Source organism: Rattus norvegicus, chromosome 20 (assembly GCF_021556685.1).
Source record: "Rattus norvegicus strain SHRSP/BbbUtx chromosome 20, alternate assembly SHRSP_T2T, whole genome shotgun sequence".
NCBI classification, from domain to species: domain Eukaryota; kingdom Metazoa; phylum Chordata; class Mammalia; order Rodentia; family Muridae; genus Rattus; species Rattus norvegicus.
The window spans coordinates 4,612,405-4,629,415 of NC_141553.1; the positions used below are offsets into that span (position 1 = coordinate 4,612,405).

Genomic DNA, 17,011 nt, shown 5'->3' on the forward strand with positions numbered 1-17,011 from the left:
AGTTAGCGAGCAGTCAAACTGTGCTCCTGAGAAGCACTGGTTTAGCTAATTACAGAAATGAGAGTTCCTTAGCCTCCTGTAGGTGTTTTCAAAGTAAACAGCTGGAAACAAGCAGTTTGCCTAGTCAGATAGGCTGTATAGTCTTGAAACACTTCAGAGATCTAGATTATGGCATTTAAGATGTTCTAACAGCATAAGGCTTTTCACGCCAGAGCTCCTGGCAGCACCCCAAAACGACCTCTAAGATGGCGGACATCGAAGAACCTCCAACTGGAGCTTGCTTCTGAGGTGGCTGAAGTGGAAATGTCTGGTTTCTTTGGAAAGTCAGTTATGTCAGATGATGTTCTCCTGGACACACAGGTGAAAGGAAATCTTGCTAAAGCAGACACATAAAAAGACGTGTGATAAAGGAGTATAAATATGACCCCACAGGTAGGGGGAATAGGAGGATTGGTTTGGTTTGCTCTGCCTCACCATTCTTCGCTAGCGACAGGTATGTATTGGTTCACCTTATATAGCATTGTTCAGCTCCGCTGTGGTGACACTGCCACTCAGAGAAACTCACCCAGGAACTGCTTCTGAGGTTCCTGTGGTTTCTTGGTGCTTTGGTGGCCCAAGGCTGGTTGGCAAGCCTTGTGGTTTCTTCAGGATTGAACGAGTGCTCGTTCAAGCTAAGCTTGTGCATGGTGTCTGCTGGCTAAGAGGAAGGGCTGCAGCTGCAGCTTCACATTTGGTATTTGCTGACTGAACTGCTGATAAAGATTGAGCTCACCTCCAAAGAACTACTGCTAAACTGATCCACTTCCCCCATCACCTATTAAGCTTTCTCTTCCACTGCCTCTGGTGGGTGGTGGGCTAGAGAGGCTGCAAAAATGTTATGCCTACAGAACCCGCAGGAGCCACTCAGAGTTGGTAATGGCACCTTAACCTATCCAATTACAAGCTTTAGGGCAGAAGTGCACAATGCTACTGAACGGGGCTGGACTCCTGGTTGGAGAGGAGGAAGAGGAATGTAGAGTGTTGGAGGGGAGGTGAATTCAACATCCTTTCCCAAGTCCCTGTCTAAAACACAACAAAGCAGGAATTCAGTTTGCATCATAAGTTTTATTCCCGATGCGGGACAGATCTTTCCATCCCTCAAATGTATTACATGTCACCATGGAAGGGCCTAGGCTGCAGCTCCCATCTCCAGGGAAGGTGAGAAGGAGGTGCAGACTGGGAGCCGCTCCAGGAACATCCTGCAGGTCCTGGCTCTCTCACCCTCCCTTCTCCACAGAGGAATTCTCTCTCATCCATTCAGTTAAAAAGAAAAAACAATCATTAACAAAACAAAACACACTGAGTATTGGGCAGGGGTGTCTTGTCCTCGGTTGGACATCAAGTTATGGGTCACCGATGGGGAAGTGAGGGGAGGGGAAAGGCGCCATCACTGTTTCTGCTGAAGGGCTTCCTTCCTTGCTGCATCCTGCAACAGCTGTGTGTCCACCTCGTCTGCTGGCAGCTGCACGTAGCGGACAACCGAGCCCCTGATGAAGCAGTTCTTGACGGATAACTGGAGACAAAGAATGAAGCACGTCCATTAAAGTGCGCCCTCCAGCCACCCGGGGCCTTTTGCTCTAACGTCTTCCTCTCCCTCACCAGCCCCAACTCACCATGTGAGGATATTTTTCAGGGTCTGTGACACTGATGTCGGTTAGTTTGATATTGAGGTACTAAGAAAGAGGGACATCATCATTAACCCTAGAGACTCAATCCACCCTCACTGTCTCCTTTCCTTCCCCTTTACTGTATCTCACCTGGTCCACAGAGTGCAGGGTTCCACAGATGCTGTGGGAGCAAAGAGGAGAGAAGCATTCATTTATGCTGGAATCAGCAGAGGGAAAATCAGAACTACAGTGACAAGGGGGGAGGAACTCTAGGCCCTGAAGCCAGCAGGCAGCCCCTGTAAGTTCTGAGGTGGAAATGATAAAGCACCTCAGACTCAGTCTGTCCTCACACCAACACATCAGAAGCTCGTAGTCAGGCCGGGCCTATGCTCCATTTAATATTAGTATTTCCACTTTAAGACAGGTTCTCACTTGGCCCAGGCTGGCCTCCAACTTCTGGCATTCCTACCTCCACTTCTGAAGTTCTAGAACTACAGCTAGGAGCACTACTCATGGCCATTGCCCACTGGGTTTCCCTGTGGGGTTCTAGAACTAGCTCTGTAGATAAGGCAGGCTTCAAACTCCCCCCTGCCCCTGCCCTTGCCCCTGCCTCCTGAGGGCTAGGTTTAAAGGTTTAAGGGATGAACAGCCATCAACCACTCAGCTAATCACCTTTCAAAGTAGTATCATCCAGGACTTATGAGAGGTCATGTAAGGTACCAAAACTTACACAAATGAACTGGAATGTCAGCCCTGATCTGCACGACTCCCAGAAACATCCATTATTTTTAAATACTGATTTTTACTATTTGTGTGTATGTGCATGTAGTTACCCACAGAGACCAGAAGAGGGCATCAGATCCATTGAAGCCAGAGTTCTAAGGAGTTGTATTCAGCCCAACAAACTGTTGTCAATCACCTAATGTAGCTGCCGGGAACTGAACTCTATTTCTCTGGAAGAGCAGCAAGCTCTTTTTAAAGCACCAAGCCATCTCTGCAGCTCCAATAGCTGTTACTTGTAAACATTTATGCTTTGGAGCCAGAGACCTACATATACATGGCAGCTGAAATTAACTATTATTAATGCTACACTCCCCCACCCTCTAGTCCTGAGTACAGTTATCAAAGCCACTGCTCCCACACCATGTTACCCATCTTATATTTACCCACTGCACGGAGGTGCAGAGGAATTAAAATTTTAATTAACAACCCCAGATCCTGCATTTTACTTCTTCACTCTCTACATTCTACGAACCCCCACTGCTCTGTGGAAGAACACTTGTGTGGTCTGACTTTTAGACTAGAAAAAGTCTTAGCTACTCTCCACCCCGGCCTGGGCCAGCCTCTCACTTGCCCACACTGGCCATAACCATCCTGCTTGTCAACACCACGTTCTGTCTTAGAATCAAGGCTCTCAAGCACTGACCTGTGCTCAAAGGTTTCAAGAGTCTACAAATAAAAGGATTTTAAAAAGAAACACGAGGGCTGGAAATGAAGTTCACCTGTTGAGCATGCCCATCCAGTACATGAAAAAAAAAAATAGACATCAGTGACACCTATAATTTTCTAAGCACTATTAAGAAAGTAGACTCTAGAATTAGGGATTTAGCTCAGTGGTAGAGCGCTTGCCTAGCAAGCGCAAGGCCCTGGGTTCAGTACCCAGCCCCGAACAAAAGAAAAGAAAAAAGAAAGAAAGAAAGAAAGAAAGAAAGAAAGAAAGAAAGAAAGAAAGAAAGTAGACTCTAGGGGCTGGAGAGATGGCTCAATGGTTAAGAGCACTGACTGCTCTTCCAGAGGTCCAGAGTTCAATCCCAGCAACCACATGGTGGCTCACAACCAACTATAATGAGATCTGATGCCCTCTTTTGGTGTTTCTGAAGTCAGCTACAATGTACTTATGTATAATAAACAAACAAACAAACAAAAAAAGAAAGTAGACTCTAATGGATGATGTGACAAGAAGCCATAAACATCTTTCCAGTGATACAGCATTTAATCCACTCCTGAATGGTTAAGAGCAAATGATACAGCAGGGCAAATCCTAGCACTCAGGAGACAGAGGCAGGCGGATCTGTGTGTTCCGGGACATCCAGGACTGCACATACATGTTACTTAACTGTATCTCACTGTGTAACTCTGGCTGGCCCTGGACATATGTAGACCAAACTGTCCTTGAATTCACAATTCTGCATCAGCGTTGGGATTACACGCATGTGCCACAGCACCAGGCTCACTCTTAAACTAATCTTTACACTCAAGACACAAGATATTTCTTCTGTGTTTTGCCCCTCTGCTCTAAAATAGCTTTGTGAACAACAACCACGAAAACGATCAGGACACCAGGCACCTCCCACCTTCCACCAACTCGCTGAAATAAAGACCTACCTCAGATCATTCTTGAGTTCCACGACTACATCCTTGCCCACAAGGGACTTGAAAAAGGAGTAGAAGAGCTATTGGAAAAGAGGGAGGAACTATCACATGAAAAGGGACAGGGAGGAGGAACCCGTGACGGTATTTGAAATACCAGTCCTTTTGGCCCCACCTAGTAGTTCTCAAAATTTCACCACCATCAACAATCCGTTAACAGAGACTGCAATTCCTGGGGCCACAGAGAGACAATAACTGCGCTGCACCCCTCGATGCCAGAACCCACTCTCCGAATCGACCACCTCCCTGCTCGAGACCGCTTCCCAACCGCACCCTCACAAAATCCTGATCTCCAGCACGGAAATGCAAGACTAGCTTTCCGTTCTCCCCCGGCGCCCGTGGGCTTTCTCTTGGACTTGCTGGAAGTTTCCCCAAAAAAACCATTGGTTCCAAGCAGTCTCCTCACACAGGGTGTGGGCCCTGAGGTTGTAAGGAAAACCCTAGGGCTTAGCTACAGCCCAAGGCAACAAACACTAGAGCGCAACCAAGACCCGAACAGTTCGAACCGCCCGCCGCGGGCGGCGGCGCTCCCTTTTGACGTCACGGTACCCACCATGGTGCTGGCGCCACGAGGGGCGGCCTGGACCGCGAAGGAAGGCGCCGGGGACTGCGGGCCGGAGGCAGGGCGGGAGCCGGAGCACGAGCCCGCGCGTGAGGCAGGACAGGATCACGCAGGCGCAAGGGGAACCGCGAAAACCGCGGCTGAATCTGGGCTCAAAGGGAGCGGAGTAGGGCAGAGCAGAGAGGACCGCCAAACCGGGAGGAGGGCGGGACTTCCTGTCTCCCACTTCCTCCCAAGGAACTCCTCCCTCCCGAGCGCGTGCGTGGGCCATAGCAGCTGCGCGTTGGATGTAGTTCGCCTCCCTGATAATTTTTTAGATTCTTCTCTGTGCCGGGTGACTTGCTCATACTCTACGCTTTCTACTGAGAATTATTGGGAAGATTGAGAAAATTATGACTTGCATATTCTTTTAAAAAAGATTGAGTTATTATATATAAGTACATTGTAGCTGTCTTCTGACACACCAGGAGAGGGCATCAGATCCCATTACAGATGGTTGTGAGCCACCGTGTGGTTTCTGGGATTTGAACACAGGACCTCTGGAAGAGCAGTCAGTGCTCTTAACCGCTGAGCCATCTCTCCAGCCGTATTATTTTTACTAGTAATTAAATGGGAAGTTGCTAGGTTATAGCTTCTGTAGATATCATGTCTGGATAAATAGGAAAACACTTGCTATTTTGTCTTCTCGAGGCTGGCTGTTGGTGCAAGGCAGTCATGGTACACAGGTGAGAATTCTGAGAGACTAGGCCTGCTGATTGCATGATACCAAAAAAGTCGGTTTCCTGGGGGTCTGGGTGAAGCTTGGAGCATGCCTGCCTGTGTAGGCCAGAGATGAATGCTGGCTGTTCTTTCCACTTACTTAATATTTTAAAATTTTATATGTGTGAGTTTTTCCTTGCACGTATATCTGTGTACCACATGTGCAGTGTTCCCAGACACTAAAAGAGTGTGTTGGATCCTCTGGAGTTATAGTTGTTAGCCACCATACGGGTGCTGGGAATCAAACCCTGGTCCTGCCGAAGAGCAACATATGTCCTTAACGACTTAGCCATCTCATTTTCTGAGACAGGATCTGCCACTGATCCTGGAACGGACAGGTTCATTCAGCTAGACTGACTTGCCAGCAAGACCCTAAGATGTGTCTTCCCTCTCTGTCCTACCTACCCCACTCCACCTGTGCACATCACTGTGTTCAGAGCTGGATCCATCATGATTACCAAGCAAGATGTTACCGAGTTTCAACAGAAACTTTAACACCTGAATCTAAAAGAGGCTGTCACTGGTTAGAAGCAGTCAGTACATTTAGCAGCTGCTTCCTATGGGCTCAGGGTGCCTGAGAATTAGAAAATATTTTTCCTGGCAGGTGTAACGTTCTGTAATTCCAGTCATGTAGGCAGCATGAACGAAAGACATTTGAGGCAGACCTGCCTCAAAACCAAAAAAAAAATTGTTGGATATGCTCAACTTACACAAATTCAAGTACTTTGCCCTTATCAAGTTAAACACTCACAATGGACTCACAAACAGAAAATGCACGTCCATGGGCTGGAGAGGTGGCTCAGCGTTTAAGAGAGCTGACTGCTCTTCCAGAGGTCTTGAGTTCAATTCCCGGCAACCACACGGTGGCTCACAACCATCTGTAATGTGATCCGATGCACTCTTCTGGTGTGTGTGAAGACAGCTACAGTGTACTCATATATAATAAATAAATCTTTAAAAAAAGAAAATGCATGTTCTCTGTGAGCTCTCCTTTCCTCATTCTCAAGGAACATGGACAGCTTAGATACCAGGAGGTGAGCTGGGTAAGGGAAGAACAGATCCCTTGTGTATAGAATGTTCTAGGCTAACCTAGGCTTCAAGAAACCCTGCCTCCCAAAAAAAAAAAATCACAAGTTGGGCATGATGGTGCAGGTCCGTAATCTCGAAATTCAGGTGGCAGAGACAGGAGGATTGCTGCAAGTTAAGGACCAAATTGGCCAATGCGGTAAGCGTCAGGTCAGCTAGACATATACAGTAAGGCCCTCGACTAAACAAATCGAAAAGTGACAGACGTTTCCTTTGGGAACAAATTTACTGAGAGACAAATAACCATCCACACAGGGAGGTGAAAGGCGGGGTGTGGATGATAAATAACAGACATCCAAATTCTTCACGAGGCTCAAAGAGGGGCCTGGTTGTGCTAAAGATCCAGTTCAGGATCATAGATCAGAGGGTGGGGGCGTGGAAAGGCGGAGTCCGTGGGTTCTGCATCAGATCCCAAAGGATGGTGACTTAGGCTCAAGTCCAGTCAGTTCAAGAATCACAGTGATGTTGGGAGGTGAATAAATGTCGCCTAGAGGCACCCTAGCACCCTGCCTTTCTGGGAAAGGCTAATCTACTTCCTCAATGGTGGGGCCTGTGGCAGCCCTGCCGGGTGTATACCCTGGCGCGCAGGTGGGCCCTGTGCAGCCGCTCTGGTACAGCTTTGTGATGATAGGGTTGCACATGTTTTCCAGCTCTTTTCTTTTATGATCGAACTCTTCTTTCTCCGCCAGCTGGTTGGCCTCCAGCCAGGAAAGGACCTCACTGCATTTATCCAGTATTTTCTTTTTATCAGACTCGCTGATCTTGTCCTTCAGACCCTCATCGCCTACAGCGCTCTTCATGTTAAAGGCATACGATTCTAAGGCATTTTTGGCAGCGATCTTCTCCCTCTGGCCCTCGTCCTCGGCCTTGTACCGCTCGGCCTCTTGCACCATGCGCTCGATCTCCTCCTTGCTCAAGCGGCCCTTGTCGTTGGTGATGGTGATCTTGTTGGCCTTGCCGGTGCTCTTGTCCATGGCTGTGACGTTGAGAATCCCGTTGGCGTCGATGTCGAAGGTCACCTCGATCTGGGGCACACCCCTAGGTGCAGGGGGTATTCCAGTCAGGTCAAAGCGCCCCAGGAGATTGTTGTCGCGCGTCATGGCCCTCTCGCCCTCGTACACCTGGATCAGCACCCCGGGCTGGTTGTCCGAGTAGGTGGTGAAGATCTGCGTCTGCTTGGTGGGGATGGTGGAGTTGCGCTTGATCAGAACAGTCATCACACCCCCGGCTGTCTCCAATCCTAGAGACAGGGGAGCTACGTCCAACAAAAGCAAATCCTGTACTTTTTCAGATTTGTCGCCCATTAAAATAGCTGCCTGGACTGCAGCTCCGTACGCCACCGCCTCATCGGGATTGATACTCTTGTTGAGATCCCGTCCATTAAAGTAGTCTTGAAGCAGCTTTTGCACCTTTGGGATGCGGGTAGAGCCCCCTACTAGAACAATGTCATGGATTTTAGCCTTGTCCATCTTGGCGTCCCGGAGAGACTTCTCCACGGGCTCAAGCGTGCCTCTAAATAGGTCTGCACACAGCTCCTCGAACCGCGCCCGCGTGATGGACGTGTAGAAGTCGATGCCCTCGTACAGAGAGTCGATCTCCAGGTTGGCCTGGGTGCTGGACGACAGCGTCCTCTTGGCCCTCTCGCACGCCGTGCGCAGACGCCGCACCGCGCGCTTGTTCTGGCTGATGTCCTTCTTGTGCTTCCTCTTGAACTCCTCCACGAAGTGGCTCACCAGCCGGTTGTCGAAGTCCTCCCCGCCCAGGTGCGTGTCGCCCGCCGTGGCCTTCACCTCGAAGATGCCGTCGTCGATCGTCAGGATAGACACGTCGAACGTGCCGCCCCCCAGGTCGAAGATGAGCACGTGCCGCTCTCCGTGACTTCCTTTATCCAAGCCATAGGCGATGGCCGCCGCTGTGGGCTCATTGATGATTCGCAGCACGTTGAGTCCTGCGATGACCCCTGCATCTTTAGTGGCCTGTCTCTGGGAGTCATTGAAATAGGCTGGCACGGTGATCACAGCGTTGGTGACACTGTGGCCCAAAAAAGCCTCTGCAGTCTCCTTCATCTTGGTCAGCACCATGGACGAGATCTCCTCCGGGTAGAAGGCTTTCTTCTCTCCTTTGTAGGACACCAGCACCTTAGGCTTGCCCGCTTCATTGATCACTTGAAATGGCCACAGCTTCATATCCGACTGCACGACGGGATCATTAAACTTCCTGCCAATTAGACGTTTGGCGTCAAAAACAGTGTTCTGGGGATTCATGGCCACCTGGTTCTTGGCGGCGTCCCCGATGAGCCGCTCGGTGTCGGTGAAGGCCACGTAGCTTGGGGTCGTGCGGTTGCCCTGGTCGTTGGCGATGATCTCCACCTTGCCGTGCTGGAACACGCCCACGCACGAGTAGGTGGTGCCCAGGTCGATGCCTATGGCCATTCCTTTATTAGCAGCCATGGTTTTCCGAGGCCTATGGAGAAAGGAGATGTAAAATCGTATTTAAGGTAGTGGGGTTTTTTTAAAAATAAAACTCAAGGGGTTGGGGATTTAGCTCAGTGGTAGAGCACTTGCCTCGCAAGCACAAGGCCCTGGGTTCGGTCCCCAGCTCCCAAAAAAAGAAAAGAAAAGAAATAAATAAAACTCAAGTTGTCTATTGATCCGTTTTCTTCAAGATTTTTTTTTTTCCGGAGCTGAGGACCGAACCCAGGGCCTTGCCCTTGCTAGGCAAGTGCTCTACCACTGAGCTAAATCCCCAACCCCTCAAGATTTATTTTTAATATTTGTGTGTGCGCATGTATGTCTGTATGGATATATGCATGAGTGCAGGTACCTGTGGAGGTCAGAGGTATGGGATGCCCTTGGAGCTGAAGTTACACTTGGGATCTGTACAGCATGGGTGGGTGCCAGGAACTAAATCCAGGATTCTTTTTTTTTTTTTGGTTCTTTTTTTCTGAGCTGGGGACCGAACCCAGGGCCTTGCGCTTCCTAGGTAAGCGCTCTACCACTGAGCTAAATCCCCAGCCCCTAAATCCAGGATTCTTGTAAAAACAGATGTGCTCTTAATGGCTGAACCCTCTCTAGCCCTCAGTTTATTCTTTTAATCTTCTGAATGTTTTGTGTTTGTCTATGTGTGAGCCCTAGGAGGTCGGGAGTAGGTGTCAGATTCCCGGGGGGCTGGAGTTGCAGACAGTTGTAAGCCACCATATGGATTCCTACACAGAGAGCTTGCAAATGTCTTTGTGGCTGTTGTTGTGGTGTATGGGGGGTGTGCGCATGAACATGTGGATTCAAGCGGCCAACCCTGGGTATCATTCACCTGCCAATCACCTTGTTGAAATAGGGCCTCTTTTTTTTTTTTAATATGTAGGTGCTAAATTTATTCAAAATCATCACTGAATATATTATTGATTTTAGAGGTATGATTAACACTTTAGTTTATTGATTTAAGGTTTTTTTTTTTTTTTTTTTGGTTCTTTTTTTCGGAGCTGGGGACCGAACCCAGGGCCTTGCGCTTCCCAGGTAAGCGCTCTACCACTGAGCTAAATCCCCAGCCCCCTTGATTTAAGTTTTTATCTAAGGCTTCAACAATGAAATATTAAAAACCGTTTGAGGTTCATTTATACTCTTGGATCAGTGAACAAAGACAGTAGGTTAGGAATAGTAATGCCAGATATGCAACTGGCCTGAAAACCCGGTCAGTTGCAGTGAGCTTGGACTGTGATCCCAGCTGGATGCCAGCACGCTGGTTTGTGGTTCTATTGTGTGGGTTCTGGGAATTGAACTCAGGTCCCCCATGCTTACACAACAAACACTTTAAGCACTCCATAGCGTCTTGGGAGGTTGTTTTTTGGGTTGCTTCTTTTTTTTTTTTTTTTTTTTTTTTTTTTTTTTATGATTCTCTCTGTGGGCCAAGAGGTTGGCCTGGAAATCACCATGTATCCCAGGCTAGCTTCAAAGGTGCTGCTCTTCATCCCTCTTAGCCTTCCAAGTGCCAAGGTCACAGGCATGAGTCACCACGCCAGGCTGGTTTTCCTAACAACCACTGTCTGAGCTGTCTCCTACAGCCTACGACTCCATGCTTTCCCTTCTAAGAGACAGGGAAGCTACTAGGGAAAGGTGTTACAAAGTCTCGACATCAGAGGCGTTGGGTGCTTGATACATTTTGAGTTTGCAGCTTGGAAAAGTACCAAACACTGTCAAAACTTCTCTCTGCTCACTTTTTACTTTATTCTTTGGGATTGGTTCTGGTTTTGTCTCTTTGTCTGCTGGGGGCAGAAGCTAAGGCTTCGGGCAGTCTAGGCAAGGGCTATACCTCGGAGCTAACATATCCTCAGCGTGGGGATGCTTTCATTGAACTCAGCACAGATCCTGAGACCCTCCTGCGCCCTGCACCCCGCCCCCAACTCTCCCAAATGTCTGTTTCAGGATCATCTCTGTCTTCTACAGTGTTTCTTCTCTAACAGATGTCATACCTTAAGAAGGGCTGGTCAAACAACAACCTGATACAGGAGGCAAAGCGTCCACAGGCCTCCTTCCACTGCCAAACTCATTGGCTGTTTAGTCTGAACCTTGCCCCAATAGACTTGACTAAAATCTTTAAGTCCATAATGAACTTTGCCTCTGTTTGTTTTGAAAGAGACTCATTATAATAGGAATTCTTCTCAAGATGGGTCTCATACTTTCTAGGTCAGGGTGATGCTGGAGTAGGGCCTACGCTAACCTTGGCTGGGCTTCCTAGCATGAGTGGACTGTTTGCTGGATGTTTGTCTCTGTGGATTTGTCTACCCTTAGTAGCCCATACAATTGGAATCATACTACATTTGTCTAGTTTGGCTGGCCCTTTTTTCTTTTTTTTTTTCGGAGCTGGGGACCGAACCCAGGGCCTTGCGATTGCTAGGCAAGTGCTCTACCACTGAGCTAAATCCCCCAACCCCGGCTGGCCCTTTTTTAAAAAAAGATTTATTTGTTTTATGTATATGAGTACACTGTTTGTCTTCAGACACACCAGAAGAGGACATCAAATCCTGTTACAGATGGTTGTGAGCCACCATGTGGGTGCTGGGAATTGAACTCATGACCTCTGGAAGAACAGTCTGTGCTTTTAACCACTGAGCCATCTCTTCAGCCTGTGGATGGCCTTATTTCACTCAACATAACTGTCCTTAGTTCTTACTCATGAGCTTGCCTATTTCTGTACTTCCAGAACTAAACGATGTTCGTTTTTATGTATCCCTGACTCCTTCCTTATGGGACCTTCTCTTCATAGACACCAGGTGACTTCCCCTTCTTGGCCATTGTGAATGATGCTGTTAGCATAGGTACACACACACACACACACACACACACACACACACACACAGAGGGGGAGAGAGAGAGAGAGAGAGAGAGAGAGAGACACCAGGCTTTCATAGCAAAGCACTTACATGGACATTAGACAACAGTGTTCTCAGCTACTCCTGGGGTGGAAGGAAAGTGGGTTTATATCCTCCATTTCAGACAGGGCCTAGATCAACTCTACTGTTTTCATGACAATGATATGCTTTACTGTGGGACCACACCTGTCTACCTGTCTCCTAAGATTGCGTTCTGAACTCCTTGAGGCGTTATCAGGGGGCCTAAGCGATGGCATCGGTTAAGTGCTTCTGCTCTTCCAGAGAACCTGAGCTCAGTTCCCACACAGTCAGTGGGCAGCTCACGACGGCAGGCCCCTTACTCCAGTTCCAGGGGATGAGACAGCCTCTTCTAGTCTCTGGAGGCATTTGCACAGCATGACACAAAGCACACTGACACACACAGACACAAACCATTTCTTTAAGAAGACAAGCACTAGTCTTTCTTCAGACGAGATTGCCTTCCTTAGCAATCTATGGTGGAGTAATTTAGCTCACTCTGAGGAAGGGTGGCTGTTAGGATTCCCCTCCCCCTCCCCCCAGACACGTACAACAAACCTTTAAAAAAAAAAAAAAAAAAAGCAGGGATCTCACTATGTAGCTCAGGCAATCAATCCTCTGTCTCCACTGCTGATTGTTGGAATTAGAGGCTTGAGCCCACCAGACGGCCCCAGTTAACTTTTCTAACTTTTCTGAGTAGGGCTGGACAGGAAGTTTTTCTATTTATTTTTAAGACAAAGTCTTCTCGTCGTCGTCCGTCCCCCCCCCCCCCGCGCCTCCCCCAACCCCCGCAGACATCCTGTCTGAAAATCCAGAGTTCTGGGATCCCAGGCATCTTTCTCTGAGTTTCTATCTTTCTCTCGATTGTAACTCCTCTCTTCGACCATCAATACCATATTCAAAAAGGTCTTGTCTGCCTCCGATTTCAGCTTAGACTAATTTCAGCCACTAATGTCCCTCAAGAGCCCAACCCCATTTTTTCTTGGTTGCCAACACCCAAATCCAGAATTAAAACTGGGGTTCCTGTGTGGAGAGCCAAGAGGAGACCTAAGGATGGTGGCTTCCACTAGACCACGTCTGTAAATCAATCAAACCTAAGAAAATTCTTGGCCCATTAAATAAGAACCAACTGGAATTCCAGGCTCACCTGGAATCTCTACGCCTTCGATCCAGTTTGGAAAATTTGAAGTCGCTGAGCCCCTACGAGTGGGGAGCTCCAGGAACATCCAAACTGAGCAACTGGGGTTCCCCCCACCCCCCACCCCGCCCCTCCCGGCAACTTTGAGCCTCTTCTGGGACAGATCCTCTGATTCCTAAATAAGTCCATGAGGTCAGAGTTAGCACTGCCATTGTAACGCGGCTGGAGGGGGGTCACGTCACCGGACACGCCCCCAGGCACCTCCCTTGGGTCTCCCAAGGCTAGGAAGGGGAAGTTATAACCCTTAACTCGAGCCCCATAATCAGAAATGTGCGAGTCTGCGAACCCCACAAATCACAACCAACTGTCCACAACACGGAGCTAGCAGTGACCTTTCCTGTCCATTCCACTCAGGCCTCAGTAATGCGTCGCCATAGCAACAGTGTCAACAGCAGCACCAGCAGGTCCCGCCACCCTCCCCCACAGGAATCCGTCCTTTCCAGCTAACCCCAGATCTGTCTGGAGAGTTCTGAACAGGGGCGGAACCCTCAACTCCTATTACTCAAAGGAGGCGGGGAAGCTCCACCCGACGCGAAACTGCTGGAAGATTCCTGGCCCCAAGGCCTCCTCCCGCTCGCTGATTGGCCCATGGGAGGGTGGGCGGGGCCGGAGGAGCCTCCTTAAAGGTGCAGGGCGGCGCGCAGGACACCAGATTCCTCCTCCTAATCTGACAGAACCAGTTTCTGGTTCCACTCGGAGAGAAGCAGAGAAGCAGAGCAAGCGGCGCGTTCCCGAACCTCGGGCAAGACCAGCCTCTCCCAGAGCATCCCCACCGCGAAGCGCAACCTTCTCCAGAGCATCCCCCAGCGGAGCGCAACCTTCCCTAGAGGATCCACGCCCCGGAGCGCACCCTTCTCCAGAGCATACCCCAGCGGAGCGCACCCTTCCCCAGAGCATCCCCGCCGCCAAGCGCAACCTTCCAGAAGCAGAGAGCGGCGACATGGCCAAGAAAACAGCGATCGGCATCGACCTGGGCACCACCTACTCGTGCGTGGGCGTGTTCCAGCACGGCAAGGTGGAGATCATCGCCAACGACCAGGGCAACCGCACGACCCCCAGCTACGTGGCCTTCACCGACACCGAGCGGCTCATCGGGGACGCCGCCAAGAACCAGGTGGCGCTGAACCCGCAGAACACCGTGTTCGACGCGAAGCGGCTGATCGGCCGCAAGTTCGGCGACCCGGTGGTGCAGTCGGACATGAAGCACTGGCCCTTCCAGGTGGTGAACGACGGCGACAAGCCCAAGGTGCAGGTGAACTACAAGGGCGAGAACCGGTCGTTCTACCCGGAGGAGATCTCGTCCATGGTGCTGACCAAGATGAAGGAGATCGCCGAGGCGTACCTGGGCCACCCGGTGACCAACGCGGTGATCACCGTGCCCGCCTACTTCAACGACTCGCAGCGGCAGGCCACCAAGGACGCGGGCGTGATCGCGGGTCTGAACGTGCTGCGGATCATCAACGAGCCCACGGCGGCCGCCATCGCCTACGGGCTGGACCGGACCGGCAAGGGCGAGCGCAACGTGCTCATCTTCGACCTGGGGGGCGGCACGTTCGACGTGTCCATCCTGACGATCGACGACGGCATCTTCGAGGTGAAGGCCACGGCGGGCGACACGCACCTGGGCGGGGAGGACTTCGACAACCGGCTGGTGAGCCACTTCGTGGAGGAGTTCAAGAGGAAGCACAAGAAGGACATCAGCCAGAACAAGCGCGCGGTGCGGCGACTGCGCACGGCGTGCGAGAGGGCCAAGAGGACGCTGTCGTCCAGCACCCAGGCCAGCCTGGAGATCGACTCTCTGTTCGAGGGCATCGACTTCTACACGTCCATCACGCGGGCGCGGTTCGAGGAGCTGTGCTCGGACCTGTTCCGCGGCACGCTGGAGCCCGTGGAGAAGGCCCTGCGCGACGCCAAGCTGGACAAGGCGCAGATCCACGACCTGGTGCTGGTGGGCGGCTCGACGCGCATCCCCAAGGTGCAGAAGCTGCTGCAGGACTTCTTCAACGGGCGCGACCTGAACAAGAGCATCAATCCGGACGAGGCGGTGGCCTACGGGGCGGCGGTGCAGGCGGCCATCCTGATGGGGGACAAGTCGGAGAACGTGCAGGACCTGCTGCTGCTGGACGTGGCGCCGCTGTCGCTGGGTCTGGAGACCGCGGGCGGCGTGATGACGGCGCTCATCAAGCGCAACTCCACCATCCCCACCAAGCAGACGCAGACCTTCACCACCTACTCGGACAACCAGCCCGGGGTGCTGATCCAGGTGTACGAGGGCGAGAGGGCCATGACGCGCGACAACAACCTGCTGGGGCGCTTCGAGTTGAGCGGCATCCCGCCGGCTCCCAGGGGCGTGCCCCAGATCGAGGTGACCTTCGACATCGACGCCAACGGCATCCTGAACGTCACGGCCACTGACAAGAGCACCGGCAAGGCCAACAAGATCACCATCACCAACGACAAGGGCCGCCTGAGCAAGGAGGAGATCGAGCGCATGGTGCAGGAGGCCGAGCGCTACAAGGCGGAGGACGAGGTGCAGCGCGAGAGGGTGGCTGCCAAGAATGCGCTCGAGTCCTATGCCTTCAACATGAAGAGCGCCGTGGAGGACGAGGGTCTCAAGGGCAAGATCAGCGAGGCTGACAAGAAGAAGGTGCTGGACAAGTGCCAGGAGGTCATCTCCTGGCTGGACTCCAACACGCTGGCGGAGAAAGAGGAGTTCGTGCACAAGCGGGAGGAGCTGGAGCGGGTGTGCAACCCGATCATCAGCGGGCTGTACCAGGGTGCGGGTGCTCCCGGGGCTGGGGCCTTCGGGGCCCAGGCGCCCAAGGGAGGCTCTGGGTCGGGGCCCACCATCGAGGAGGTGGATTAGAGGCTCTTTCTGGCGCTCCAGGTGTGATCTAGGAGACAGATGGGTGGCCTTGAGGACTTTGGGTTATTGTCGTTTAGGACATTAACTCCTTCGTTCGGTCTGCAATCAAGTCCTAGGTTTAAGCAAACTGCCTTCCATTTACTCTGTGGAATTTCACGTGTGCTTTGCATTCCCAGTAAATTAGTACTGGGAGTGTGTCTTTGCAATAGATATAATTTCCTGCCTTCAAGTCAGCACTGCCCCCCCCCCCGAAGTTATTTCTTTTGCAGGACAGTCAGAGCTATATTGATATAGCAAGAGGTGTGTTACAAAAACACCAGGACACTGTTGAGTTCCTTTGTGTTTGGACTCTCCCCTGGGCGACAGTGTTGAGGCACTGTTAAGTCAGGAGCTCAGGGGCCACCGGTGGATCACTGAAAGCTGAGACTCTGTTGCTTCTCCCGTTTGACACTCTGTTGCTTTCCTTGCATGGTGGCTCACCTAAGGCTGAGACTCTTGTTCTCCTTCCCTGTATAATCTTGCCTGGCCGTTGCACTTGTTCCCCAGTGTGTGAACTCGGAGATGAGTTTACACCACCACTGTTAGTTCACGTTTTTTGTTTTTACATAACCATCCTGAACTCAGGTCAATTTTTACTGGCTATTTGAAAATAAACTTCAAAAGAACTTGCCAGGTCTTGTGTCTGTTGTCTTTTGAGGTCAGGAATTGCTGTGTATGTCTTACAGATTGGACTACGCTTGACTGACATTTTATGGTAAGATGGGGTGGGGAGCACCCAGGGACTTTGCATTGGGATCTGCTTGTGTGAGAAAAATGAAAGCAGTCAGAGCAAATAACAACCAGTCCGGGGCTGAGGTCTAGTACAGTGCAGAGGATCCGGGATAAATTCTCAGGGAAGTCAGGGAGAGGCTTGAGTCTGGAGGTCTAGAGATTCAGGCCCCTGGCAGGGTGGCAGGGATGATATAAAAATGGCTTCAGGAGAGGTGGTGGGGAGCTCACTTAAGGAGGTGGGGCGGTGGGGTTGGGAATTTAGCTCAGTGGTAGAGCGCTTGCCTAGAAAGCTCAAGTCCCTGGGTTCAGT

General features: G+C 50.9%; 3 protein-coding genes across 4 annotated transcripts; 1 reads left to right on the plus strand and 2 right to left on the minus strand.

Annotated features, from left to right (window-relative positions):
- Nucleotides 1–1,085: 1,085 nt before the first annotated feature.
- On the minus strand, nucleotides 1,086–4,837 carry Lsm2 (LSM2 homolog, U6 small nuclear RNA and mRNA degradation associated). Of its 2 annotated transcripts, none has more exons than NM_001165922.1 (5): nucleotides 4,630–4,837; nucleotides 4,032–4,099; nucleotides 1,797–1,827; nucleotides 1,653–1,712; nucleotides 1,086–1,552 (listed from the first exon to the last, which is right to left on the minus strand). In NM_001165922.1, exons 1-5 carry the CDS (start codon nucleotides 4,630–4,632, stop codon nucleotides 1,427–1,429), a joined length of 288 nt encoding a protein of 95 aa, NP_001159394.1. In that variant the 5' UTR covers nucleotides 4,633–4,837; the 3' UTR covers nucleotides 1,086–1,426. The 2 variants fall into 2 exon arrangements, with proteins under 2 accessions (NP_001159394.1, NP_001004073.1); NM_001004073.1 differs by lacking the exon at nucleotides 4,630–4,837 and adding an exon at nucleotides 4,350–4,460.
- A 1,625-nt stretch (nucleotides 4,838–6,462) lies between these two features.
- On the minus strand, nucleotides 6,463–13,161 carry Hspa1l (heat shock protein family A (Hsp70) member 1 like). Its single transcript, NM_212546.4, is given in 2 exon segments — nucleotides 6,463–8,946; nucleotides 13,014–13,161. A coding segment is annotated over 1 exon segment (1,926 nt). The 5' UTR covers nucleotides 8,934–8,946; nucleotides 13,014–13,161; the 3' UTR covers nucleotides 6,463–7,007.
- Hspa1a (heat shock protein family A (Hsp70) member 1A) lies at nucleotides 12,694–16,802 on the plus strand. Its single transcript, NM_031971.2, is given in 2 exon segments — nucleotides 12,694–13,865; nucleotides 13,931–16,802. A coding segment is annotated over 1 exon segment (1,926 nt). The 5' UTR covers nucleotides 12,694–13,865; nucleotides 13,931–14,004; the 3' UTR covers nucleotides 15,931–16,802.
- The last annotated feature ends 209 nt before the right edge of the window (nucleotides 16,803–17,011 follow it).